This window comes from Protopterus annectens, chromosome 5.part1, assembly GCF_019279795.1.
Source record: "Protopterus annectens isolate FY-2018-M chromosome 5.part1, PAN1.0, whole genome shotgun sequence".
In the NCBI taxonomy this organism is placed as follows: domain Eukaryota; kingdom Metazoa; phylum Chordata; order Ceratodontiformes; family Protopteridae; genus Protopterus; species Protopterus annectens.
Window position 1 is genome coordinate 679,081,542 of NC_056736.1, and position 13,272 is coordinate 679,094,813.

The window sequence follows — 13,272 nt, forward strand, 5'->3', positions numbered from 1 at the left end:
ACCGGCTCCAAACAGGCTCCAAGAAAATTGTAGCCGAAGCAGGTTCCATAACCAATGACACTTCCCGCGGCCCCGAGGACAATGGAGCCGAGGATGTCGATGAAGACTTTGCTATTTTCTCCGGTGGCTCCGAGGAGACTAATGGAGCCAGAGATTGCTTTTTTGCTTTTGAAGATTTTGCCTTAGAGCTGGAAGCACTCTCCAGACCCTCCTCGAAGGAGGGTTTCAGAAGTCCCTTCAAAATCAATTTGTTCTTCCTTTCCTGAAGGACACGCGGACTAAAGGCATGACAGAAACTACACGATTCCTGGAGATGAATCGCTCCTAGACAGTACACACAGAGTGTCCATCAGTAATGGACATTTTATAAATGCAATTGGAGCACTTCTTGAAGCCCGAGGGCTTATGCTCCTTAGTATCTTTGGACATAGTTAACCAACAAGTAACTAACTGAAAAATAGACCAACGGTCAGTCACAAGCGCGGGAACAAGCCAAACAACAGCAGAACACCACAAAGATCTCTAACAGACACAAATACAAGGGGGGAGGACTAATTCCTCTAATTTAAACTATTTTAGTCCACGGGAAGACTTTAGCACACAAGGAAAGCAAGGGGACAGACTAGGTCCTCTAACTGAAACGGGCCTAGCCCATTAGAAACAGCTAGTGGGATACCACAGAATATGCAATCAAGAAAACACAACTTTTCCACAATACAGTCAAGAACACACACAATAGCTATTAAAATAGCTTTTTTGCAAAAACTTCTCTGATATAAGAAGAAAAAGGGTACTTAGCCACAGCCAAGAGCGAGACTACATCCGAGCTACACGAGCAGCAAACGAGATCTGGGGATAGACAGCAGTGCAGCATGGGATACCATCTTAGCCCAACCAATAGAAAGACTTTGAGCTAAAAAGTATGGCCGAGTCGGAGTAGACATTTGGCTCCGAACCCATGGTAAGAATATAGGAGAGATTGGACTACATAACATCAAGGTCATTCCCTCCAAATGTCAGCCAACCTACAATACTGGAGGGAGAGTTAGTATGTTAGTTTTATTTAACAGTCTAACAGCTTGAGGGATAAAAAGTACAGTTGTGTACCTACCATAAATGTAGATGTTAGAGTGTATTCACTGTTGCAGTCATTACACTTGGGTTATCCTGCTGGCAGGCTACCCGCAGTCAGCCTGAATTCCAAAGTCTTGGTCCGGCATCGGTTGTTCATAGGTTCATACTAGGCTATCTGCCCGAGGGCATTTACAAGCCTAGCCCATAGATTTGTGGCTTACGCCACCCCTTTAGTATGGGGAACTATACCCATTATTTTGCTGTGCCTCTGTCCAGCAGTGACACTGAGGTAATCCCTGGGGTATTATCTGCGATCTCCCATCCATTGGTCAAGATTTCTCTTGAACAAGGCCAGCGAGGTGCTCTGCCTCACATATACCGGGATTTTATTCCACAGCATAGGGAGTCTTTGGGTGATGAATCTATCCCTCCAGCACGTCCTATTAATAGCCGTGTCGAGGTTTAAGTCTCTCGCCCTTGTGGCTCTGATGGATCTAGATTTTTTGAGGTGACGCATATTCATCAAATCTGGGTTTGACATGGCCTTGTATGTTAGGCAAAGGTCACCTCTGAGCAAGCGGTAAGCGACTGAATAGAGCTGGAGTTCTTTCAGTCGGGCAGCATAGGACAGATGTTTGAGACCCTTTATCCTTTTGGTGAGGAACTTTTGTGGCCTCTCCAGCTGCTGCAAGTGTCGGGTCAGATACATTCCGAATGGGGCATTGTACTCAATGATTGGTCTGATGAGTGATGAGTATAGGGAGACTATGACCTCCCTTGATCTATATGAGAATCCCTTCATGATAAGGTGGGCAATGTAGAAGGTCTTCCTAACTACTTTAGCTACATGGGTGTCGAATGACAGACTACTATCAACCTGGGTCCCCAGGTCCCTGATAACTTCTTCTGTGCTCAGTGGATTGCCACCTATTTGGTAGCTAGGGGTAACCTTGTTTTCCCGAAGGGTATGACTATGCATTTTTGGCAATTAACTTTAGGCCATGGCTCTGGCACCAGTTATCCGTTTCTGTGAGACCCTTCTGAAGGATATCTGTGTCAGATGTGTTTTCTACTATGGTGCCCAGTTTGCAGTCATCTGCAAACTTTGTCAGCCATAACCCTCCTGTGTTTGCTTGTACTTGGAAAAGTAGATGCCAAACAAGAGTGGGCCCAGGACTGAGCCCTGTGGTACACCACTTGTGACAGGCTTTGAGTCTGACATGGCGCCAGCAACTCTGACCCTGTGGGTTCTGTCACTCAGCCAGTTTGCAACCCATCTTGTGATGTATGGGTTAACATTTAAGCTGATGAGCTTTTCAATGATACCCGAGTGGGGTATTGTATCAAGGCCTTCGCCAGATCGAGGTAGGCTGTATGGACTGCCTTTCCTCATCAATGGCTTTGGTGACTGTTTCAAAAGTCAACCAAGTTTAGAAGGCATGATCTGCCTTTGACAAAGCCAAACTGGGATGGATCCAAAGTCTGCAAATTTCCTATGTCTTTATTTATGAGGTCCATTATGATCCTCTCCATGGCTTTGCAGATAAGGCTTGTCAAGCTAATGGGCCGGTAATTTCCAGGGTCGGTGGAGGCACCGCCTTTGTGAAGTGGGACCACAGTTGCAGTGCGCCACTCCTGGGCGTATCCAGAGGTAAGACTATGATTAAACAGCTGGCCTAGCTGTGGGTTTAATTCCTCGTTGAGTTCGTGGGGCACACAGCCGGGGACACCATCAGGTCCCATGGATGCTGTGTTTTTTGCTTTGGAGAGAGCAGTTCTCACTTGGGCGTTGGAGATGTTTGGGGGGCTGCAATCGCTTGGTACAGATATCTCTCCTTTTGGGGGGAGGGGGGGGAGAAGTTTGCACTGAACCTGTCAGCCAGTATGTTGGCAATGTCTGTAGGATCAGTAATCTTCACATCATTTTGAACTAGTTCTGAGCATATCTGGGAGTTTCCTCCCAGGTTTCTAACATAGCTAAAGAAGGCCTTATGATTGTCTTTTGAGTCTTTAGCTATTTTTCTCTCAAAATTTGCTTTGGATTATTTTATGAGAGCTCTTAGTGTTTGAGCCTTGCCTAAAAAAGGCACTATGGTGATCAAGGGTGTCTTACCTTTTAAGGATTTTGCTCTATCTTGTAGTAGCTTCCTCCTTTTGTTGTAGAGTTTGTTTATGGCTGGGGTCCACCAGACTGGACGCTTGCCTTTGGTACAAAGAGTCTTTGTTTTGCTTGGGATTGCCTTATCCATGCAGTCCTGCAGGTGCTGGTAGAAGGCATTTGTAAGTGATTCAGCGGCTTGAGTACTGTTTTCCATGGCTCGGGGCCTTAAAGGAGACCACACTAGTCTTTAGAAGTGTGAAGTCGGCTTTCGAGAAGTTTTTACTGTGGTCTTTTTATTTCAGGTGGGGTGGGATGAGGACCTCCAGCGAGATTAGTTTGTGATCTGATCTCACCAGTGAGGGTATACTTCGGTGTTGAACATTGTGCTCCCATGTTCGTGATGATGAGATCAAGTATGTTTTCTCCTCTTGTGGGGATGGTGACTAGTTGTTCCATGGCATTTGAGTTTATGAATTCCAGGAACTTTTGGGCTAGGGTGTTTGGGCTTGAGTAGTGTTCCCAGTCTATATTAGGGTAATTGAAGTCACCTAGTATGATGGTGTTTGGTGATACATTTATCCCCTCTAGTGTTTTCAGGAAGGCCAGGTGAGGTTCCTGAGTTTGTGAGGGTGGCCTGTAACATGCTACAATTTGCAGAGCAGTCTTGCCTATGGTTAATTGCACCTGGATGGTCTCCGATGCATCGTGCGTTGCCACCAGTCTTGAGGTGTGGGTGTCCTTGATGAATATGGATACCCCCCCTCCTTTCTTGGTATTGTCCGGATTTTGGGGCCGGAACGCATGATAAGAGGTAAAACCTGATAGTACTGGGGTGCTCTCAGGAGCCTTGAACCAGGTTTCTGTCACTGCACAGACATCGATGTTCTCCATACTGAGAAGGGCCTCGAGTGCATGCATTTTGAGATTTAGACTTCTGGCATTGAGCAGCATTACCCTTAGTTTTTTCCTTTTTTGTGTTCTAGGGTGGTAGGTTTAGAATTTGAGCCTTGCCTAAAAAAGGCACTATGGGGGAGGCAAGAGCCTTTGCCAATATCCGGAATCCCAGGGGTGACAGGTGCAAGCCGTCCCTTGCGAAGCAGCGTGGCTTGTCCAGCATGTCATCCCAGGCAGACAGACATTGGATCCCCTTTGAATGACACCAGAGTTTAAGCCAATTGTTAAAGCTGATCATCTTATCTCTGTATTGTGGCATCATTCTTGGTGAAGGTAGGATACTGCTCAAGGTCAGGGTCATACCTGCCTGGGCTACATAATCAGAGAGCTCCTCAATGTCTCTTTTCATGTAGTCCAAGGAGGTACGTCTCAGGTCGTTTACACCAGCGTGGACAATGACTGAGTCGTATTTGTACCTGCTGTTGAGAGACCTGAGTGCTTGCATTATGTGGCGGATACTAGCGCCCGACAGGCAGCTTACTGTGACCTTCTCCTTACTCTTCCCTGACTTCAGAGCGCCAGGGGTATAAAAGATGCAACTGATGCCATTTTCTGGTGCCCCCAAAAGGGTAGGCTAAAATAATGCCAATAAGTATGCATGCACTAAAGTACACATTTCCTTCATCTACAAGCAAATACACCACATAGGTTGTATAGAATAGAGAAGTACAGATAAGTCCCAGCAAAGAAAAGGGGGATGGTGGGTGGGTAACCTGGACTGCAGCAGTGAATACACTCGAACATCTACATTTATGGTAGGCACACAACTGTACTATGTTCATCGTGTTTCACTGTTGCAGTCATTACACTTGGGTTGAATCCCAAAGCTGAGGTTGGGTGGCTGGGTCTAAATAAGATTAAGAGAGGCTATAACGCCCTGCAGAACTGCAGTGGCAAAGCCTGCTCTGGATTTAGAGTAGAGAGGTAAGTGGTAGTGCCTTGTAAAAGTGTGCACTGAACTCCAAGTTGCAGTCTCTAAAATGTCTTTGGTTGATACTCCTCTGAGGAAGGCTGCTGACGTGGCTGCTGCTCTAGTTAAACGTGGCCTAATGCCCTTAGGCACTGATTTGCCATGTTGTGAATAGCAGAAACGAATGCAGTGGCCTATCCATTTTGAAATAGTCTGCTTTGAGATAGCCTTTCCTTGTGATCCTGCAGCATATGCCAATAAGAGTTGCTCAGTCTTTCTGAAAGCTTTAGTTCTCTCCAAGTAGAAGCGTAGCTGTCTGTGTATGTCCAAAGAATGCAGGAGTCTCTCACCCTTATTCTGTGGGTTTGGATAAAACGTAAGCAAATGAATGGTCTGGTTAAGGGCCATGCTGGACACTAACTTAGGCATAAATGTCAGGTTTGTCCTCAGAGAAACCCTGTCTTGATGAAAAATGATAAAAGGTTCCACAGCCATGATTGCCTGTAACTCTGAGACTAGTCTTGCAGAGGTTATTGCTAAGAGCAGAGCTGTTTTCCATGATAAGAACTTTATCTCAGCTGTATTGGCTGGCTCAAAAGGAGGCAGTGTGAGTTTTTCCAAGACATAATTGAGGTCCCATGCAGGTATTGGTGCTCTCCTTGGAGATCTTATGTTTTTGGCCCCTCTGAGGTACTGCCTTAGCAATGGATGAGAAAAGATAAGTGGTTCCGTATTGTAATGAGCTGAAATAGCAGAGGCATGGATTTTAATTGATGAAAAAGATAGGCCTCTGTCCAGCATCTCAGTTAGGTATTGTAAAATCTGAGGAATATTTGGTACAAATGTGTCAATTCCTTGTGCCTGGTTCCAAGCACAGAATCTTTTCCATTTTTCTGCATAAGATTTTCTGGTACTGGGCCTCCTGGCCTCCAAAATAACATCCATCACTGCTTTAGAGAGAGGTGTGTTCTGGATGGCTACATTATCCACCATGCTGCCAGATTTAGGGTCCTGAGTTGGCTGTGCAGGATCTGATTGTTTCGTTGGGTCAGTAAGTGAGGAATTAGAGGTAATGTCCAGGTTGGGCCTTGAGACAAGCCCTTTAGGATTGGGAACCAGTGCTGGCGGGGCGAGTCTGGGCAATCAGAATCATTTTTGGCTTCTCTTATCTGACCTTTAGGAGTACCTTGGGGAGGAGAGACAGAGGAGGAAAGGCATATACTGTTAGGGTTTTCCAGCTGAATGATAGAGCATCCACTTTCCATGCTTGCTTGTGATAAGTCCTTGTGCAGAATCTCTGTAGTTGGCAGTTGTGAGGGGAGGCAAATAGATCTATGTCTGGGCATCCCTATTTCTTTGCTATCATGCTGAAGACTTGTGGATCCAGTTTCCACTTGTGGGGATCCGTGACGTTTCTGCTTAGTTTGTCTGCCAGAGTATTTATCTTTCCTGGCAGGAATTGTGCTTGCAGGTGTACTTGGTAAGTCAATGCTGTGTCCCACAAAGTCATGGCTAGTCTGCAGAGGGGATAGGAATGTGTGCCTCCCTGCTTGTTTATGTACCACATGACTGTAGTATTGTCCGTCTTTATCAGCAGTTGTCCTGGATGAAGCAGATCCTTGAAGGCTGTCAGGGCATTTTGAACAGCTAGCATCTCTTTTTGATTGATATGAAGATGCATTTGGCTTGCGGACCATGTGCCCTGAATACATTTTCCTGCAATGTGTGCCCCCCAGGCATAGTTTGATGCATCTGTTGTTAATGTCTGCCTGACTGTGGGTAAAGTGAATGGCTGTCCCTCTTTGTGGTGACAGGCCTGTACCCACCATCAAAACTCCTGTTGCAGGCAGGGAATGAGGGTAATTAATGTTTCCAGGCTGTGGCAATGTTGAGTCCAAACACTTTTTAGATACCATTGTAGTTTCCTCATATGCAGTCTTGCATATGGCATTAGCAGAATGCAGGATGCCATGAAACCCAAAGCCTGCAGAATTTTTCTTGCACATAACTGGGTCTTTGTTGCCAACATTTTGAAGAAAGAAGTCAGTTGCCTTTGTCTGGCGTGTGACAAGCCATCTGGGCAGTTGTACTTAAGCTTGCACCCAGGAATATTATCTCTTGAAAGGGTACTAGTTTTGATTTCTTTTCGTTTACTGTGTACCCTAGGCAAATTTGTAATCTTTTTACAAACGCCAGATGCTTTAGTAGAATGTCCTTGTTCTCTGCTTGAATAAGACAGTCGTCCAAGTAAGGATATATTTGAATTCCTCTGTCTGCAAAATGCAATTACTGGTGCCAGGCATTTTGTGAAGACCCTGGGTGCAGTAGATAAGCCAAAGGGCAGTGCAGAGAATTGGTAGTGCATTGAGACAGCTTTGTATCTGAGGTATCTTCTGCAAGATTGTCTGATTGGGACATGCAGGTATGCCTCTTTTAGGTCCAATGTTACAAGCCAAGCCTTCTTGCCCAGCATGGGCAGAAGTTGTTGCAGAGTCAACATTTTGAATTTTGGAATGTCCAGAAATGTGTTTAGAATAGACAGGTCGAGTATTGGTCTCCAAGCTTTGTCCTTTCTGGGTACCAAGACAAGTCTTGAGTAAAATCCTTGTCCCTGCTCTTGCTGCAGCACTCGCTGAATGGCCCTCGTGTCCATGAGAGATGAAACTTGTTTTTGTGCCTCTGCCCATTGATTGAGTGGCAGGTCTGGCATACCTTTTGACCTTGGCAGGGTGTGAAAATGGAACCTGTAGCCGTGTGACACTATATTCAAGACCCATTTGTCCTGGGTGATCATGTGCCAATTTTGTGAAAAAAGTGCTAGTTTTCCCCCTAAGGGGGCTGCCAAAAGATAAGTGCTTGGTGCTGGCAGAGGAAAGTCACTGGGACTGTTTCCTGTATGGCTGAGATTTGTCTTCTCCGCTTTTGGAGGTAGAAGCACCCCACTGTTTAGACCTGTATGAGCCTTGGGGCTGGGATTAGCCTCTGTGGCATCTGTATCTGCCTCTTCGTGGCCTTTCTGACACTGGAAAGGACCAATTCTTTGAAGGCCAGTTCCTGCTAAATCTGGGTGGCTGTACCTGTAAGAAATCCTTAACTGTCTGCATAGACTTCACTTTGTCCTCCATTTTCTTAAATACCTCTTTTGCTTTAACACCAAACAAAGTATCATGCTGTAGTGGAGCATCTAATAATTTCGCTTTAACATGATCAGGCAGATTCTGTTCCTTTAACCAAGCATGCCTCCTAATGACAGTACCCGTAACAGCAGCCCTGCAACAGGCCTCTAGAGAGTCAAAACCACATTGCAAAGTATGCTTTCACACTTGTTCAGCTGCATGCAATAAATCCTGCATTGCTTTGTTTTCTGCACATTCAGAATTTGTCAACATGTTCTGTTTAAGCAGTGAAATTAAGTATTGCTGATATTTAAGCATATGAAACTGACAATTTAAAGCTCTTACAGCCAAGGTAGCAGAAGTATAAATCTTTTTCCCCCATCTGTCCAGTGCCCTTGAATCCCTGTCTGAGGGGATAGGGTTTTTTGCAGTGGAAGCCTTGACCCCTTTGGGACCCTGAAATATAGTTTCTGGGTCAGCAGCAGGGTTTTTATAAAGAAATTTATGGGAATCTGGAACCCTGTAGTATCTGTCTGGAGAACATCTGAAAATACTTCATCTACAATGTCTAAAACAGGAGGAATAGCAAGAGGCCTGTGCTGAGGAAGTAAAAGGAAGTCTCTAAGCCTTTTCTTAGATTCTGAGAAGTCTTGGCTCTCCCAGTGGAAGTGCTCCCTCATGGTATGCAGGGTTTCCCCAAAAGAATAATCCTCAGGAGGAGAGGCTGAAGGGACAGATTCTTCAGCATCAGAATCCTCATAGGGAGGAAGAGAGTATTCCTGTTCAGAAGAGGAATCAGAGGAAATGGAAACCTGATCTGAAGATTCATATTCAGACTCTTGGCTGGGCCTCTTATCAGGAGGGGGATGAGAACCCCTAATCAAAGTAATTAGATCTTCGGCCATTTTGAGCATCTGTTTTTTAGGCATGGAGGCCTGTCCATGGGATTGCTGTACTTGTTTCTTTGTCTTTAGTGGAGCTTTAGCCTTTGGCTTTTAAGCTAAAGTCGGTTTTACATATAACTGTGTAGGCCTGAAAACACCCTCAGAAGCCGATGCCTGCTCAGCGGCTGCAGACCCATCTGAAGGGATATTTTCCGAGTGTCTAATACCTTGAGTTTCCTGCGGCCTAGTCAGCTCCACGTCGGAGTCGGAAGCGGCCTGCGGCTCTGAGGTAGCGGGCGTCAGGGGCTGCGAAAGCACCTCACTGAGAACCGGCGACTGGCTTAGAAATAGCCTCGTCGTCAGTTTTGGACCTTGGATGCCTGTCCTTTTCCTTGAGTTTCTTGTGAATTGCTGTAGTCGGATGGCTATCCGACGACATCGTGTAATTAAATCTTCGGCCAAAATAGTGAAATGCAAAATCGTGCCGACGCTTAATAGTGCGTTGGTTAAATCTAGCACAAAACCTACAATTAGCGAAGTCGTGATCACGGCCTAGGCAAGGAATACAATAAGCATGGAAATCTTTATGAGGTACTTGCTTCCCACAAGAAATACAATTATTAACTTTTTCTGACATCGGTCTGGAGCAAGAAAAAAGTTTCTCCAACGGGTACTTAGCTTTAAATGAAGACTTCGGATCTGAAATTCGAACACGAAAATCTCAGGAGTCGGTCGACCGGCACTTGCGAACTGCTTTTGCTTCGGGCACCGTGCAGCAAGAAAGAATGAAGAAAATGGCATTGGCTGCATCTTTTATACCCCTGGCACTCTGACATCAGGGAAGAGGCGACCGCAACAGACACCGGACCAAGACTTTGGAATTCAGGCCGACTGCGGGTAGCCTGCAGAAGGATAACCCAAGTGTAATGACTGCAACAGTAAAACACGATGAACATCTGTTTTTCAGCTGGGTTCTTCTGGCTGCCATGCTCTTATAAAGCCTCCCTAATGGTAGCAGCATAAACAGTTTGTGCTGTAGGTGGTAGTGTCCATGATAATGTTCTGAGTCCTCCTAAACACTCTTTTGGTGTAGATGACCTCCAATGCAGGGAGTTTTACTCCAATGATGTTTTGCACATTTTTTTTTACTCACTGCAGAGCCTTGCTATCCTGTATTGTAGTATTCCTGAACCATACTGTAATAGAGTAGGAGAGAATGCTCTCAATTGTACATTTGTAGAAGTTGTTGAGGATGGTACTGGGCATGCCAAACTTCCCCAGACTTCTCAGAAAATACAGTTGCTGCCGGCTTTTCCCTACCAAGTCTGTGATGTAAGTTCCTCAGAGATGCTAATACTGGGGAATTTAAATGTAGCCCCTCTTTCCGCCTCACACTCACCAATGTATAATGGTTAAGTATTGCCCTCTATTCCTCTCTGTATCAATGATAATTTTTTTTCATTTTAGACTGATCCCGTTCGATTTTGACACGCTGCAAACTTACATTAAACTCAGTTATCTGAGAACATATATGCATTTTTTTTCTCAAGTTTGGTTAAAGCCAGTTAAAAATACCACATCAACTATGACAACAGAAGTTAAACCAAGCATCTAATTGTCTAAAAAAATAATGTTTATTTTCAAGCCTCTTAATTGTGTGCATTTGTATTATAAAATGACTAACAATTGGAGATTTCATTCAGAAATTGAAGATACGTTTGTCTTACACCTAAAAGTGCAACAAAAATATATTTTATTTAAAAAGTAGTTCAGAAAATTTTCCTAGCAAATATTAAACCTTTTGAAAGATTTAATGCTGTACAGTTAGGAACCACCAACAGGCTTACAAGTCCACTGGAATACACCGGACAGCAGTTCAATTATATTCAATGACTGCAAGATGGGGATACAAGATTTCTAGGGTGGGGACTCAGGTCTAGAACATTTCTGTGAGTTGATGAGCACTACATCCAAACTAAAAATCACACATATTTATTCCCAAATCTAGCATTAGTGAAAATATACTAAATCCCCCAGTACAGACACAAATGAAATGACACACATAAAATGAAAATATATGCTTGTACATGTCTTTAAACCATAAATGTTGAAATGTGCCCCACTGATAACCAGTTTAGGACCCTCTTCATTTGTTGGGCTTATCTAAAGAATACATTCATATTAATATCATGTATTTAATAATAAAGGAAAAATACCTGCATGTGCCAATGGATTTCTTATCTTCTGCAATTTTTTCACAAATTGCAAGGTCGTCAAACTCCACTGAATCTAAGACAAGCAAAAAAAGAATGCTTTGTTAAAGACATTTCTGATGCCACAACCAAACAAAAGCACTTGAATGCCTTACTCCATGAAAGAGTATCCTGCTCAAGAACAGTCTGCATTTTTGACAGAACTTAAATGAAAAAAAGCACTGCATATTAGATGAACCAGCCAACCACACCAACCACAGTAGTGATTCACGCTCAAATCAAGAGACATTGTTAGTATTGGGTAGCATACCAGGACAAAAACTGCAACCTCCATGACAGATGTACCAATTGTTCATTTTACTACTTTCTGGTAGACCAACAAAGTCTTTCCAAATGCAGTGTAAAACCTACTCAGTCCAAATGTGTCCCAGATTGTGGTTCACAAAAAAAGGAGAAAATAAGCAGGTATCAAACCAACACTAAAAAACTGCATTCAGGCCACATGGCCACCATACTGCCAACACAGTACTCTGTTAGGAATGCCGAGTGAGCAAATGAATGTAATCAAAGACATTATGTTTCTGAGCTGAGACATAGGATCTGAATTGCCTACACATTGTAATGCCTTGTTAAGTACAATTCTGGTAGCTGCAAAAAAAAAAAAAAATTACCAGAAAATGGAAAAAACAGGAAATTAAACCTTTAGAAAACGAGAGCAGTAAATTACACAGACAAAATTGGATTTGTGGGAACAATGTTTGGAGAAATGTTTTGGAAGAGGTATGAAATTTGACAGAAGGCAATAATTGAACAATTTATGAAATACTGGATTGATTACATGGTATAGAAAGTACAGTTGTGTACACTTTACCATAAATGTAGATGTTAGAGTGTATTCACTGCTGCAGTCCTGGATGTTCTTCGTGTTTCACTGTTGCAGTCATTACATTTGGGTAATCTGCTGGCAGGTTGCCCTCAGTCGGCCTGATTAGCATAGTCTTGGGTCCTGCGTCGGTTGCTGTCCCTTCTTCCATGACGTCAGGTCGTCAGGGGTATAAAACATGCAGCCGACACCATTACATCAGTTTTTCTTGTCCCAGATGTCAGGTGCCCCCCAAATGGGGAGCAAATAAAATTAAAAACACAAAAATATACCTCCAACCAAAAGCAAATGCACCAAAAAGGCTTTTAAACATAGTAAAAGAAAGAAGAGGTATAATCAGAGAAAAACAGGGGGCTGGAGGGAGGGTAACCAGGACTGCAACAGTGAATAAACTCGAACATCTACATTTATGGTAAGTGTACACAACCGTACTATGTTCTTCGTGTTTCACTGCTGCAGTCATTACATTTGGGTAGATTCCCAAAGCTATAGTTGGGAGGAGGAAATTATACAGCATTAGGACCAGCTATAAGGCCCTGCAAGACAGCAGTGGCAAAGCCAGCTCTGGATTTAGAGAAAATTGGTAAATGATAATGCTTGGTAAAAGTATGTACAGAACTCCAGGTAGCAGCTTCTAGAATATCCCTGGTAGGAACACCTCTGAGAAAGGCTGCAGAAGTAGATGCAGCCCTGGTGGAATGAGATACGATCCCCTGGGGGATAGGTTTTCCATGGTGCTTACAGCAGAAATGAATGAAATGGCTTATGCATTTAGAAAGGGTTTGTTTTGAAATAGTCTTCCCTTCTGCCCCAGCAGCAAATGCTACTCACAATTGTTCAGATTTTCTTTGAAATTTAGTTCTGTCCAAGTAGAATCTAAGTCGTCCGTGCACGTCTAAGGAATGCAGAATCCATTCCCCTTTGTTTTGTGGATTGGGAAAGAAGATTGGCAAATGAATGGACTGATTAAGAGCCACACTGGAAACCACCTTGGGCATGAAGGATGGATTGGTCCTCAGAGATACCCTGTCCGCATGAAAGATGGTGAAAGGCTCCACTGCCATAAGGGCCTGTAATTCAGATATCCTTCTAGCTGAAGTGATTGCTAAAAGGAAGGCTGTTTTCCAAGAAAGAAAT

The 13,272-nt window shown here is 43.9% G+C and overlaps 1 protein-coding gene across 7 annotated transcripts in view; it reads right to left on the minus strand.

The window, feature by feature from the left end:
- Nucleotides 1–13,272, minus strand: part of PARP4 (poly(ADP-ribose) polymerase family member 4) — a 2,883,551-nt gene that overhangs the window by 2,629,858 nt on the left and 240,421 nt on the right. For all 7 annotated transcript variants that reach the window (XM_044073295.1, XM_044073293.1, XM_044073297.1 and 4 more), the window contains one exon: nucleotides 11,256–11,328. In XM_044073295.1, coding sequence (XP_043929230.1) covers nucleotides 11,256–11,328 — 73 coding nt within the window. The remainder of the gene's footprint in view (nucleotides 1–11,255; nucleotides 11,329–13,272) is intronic.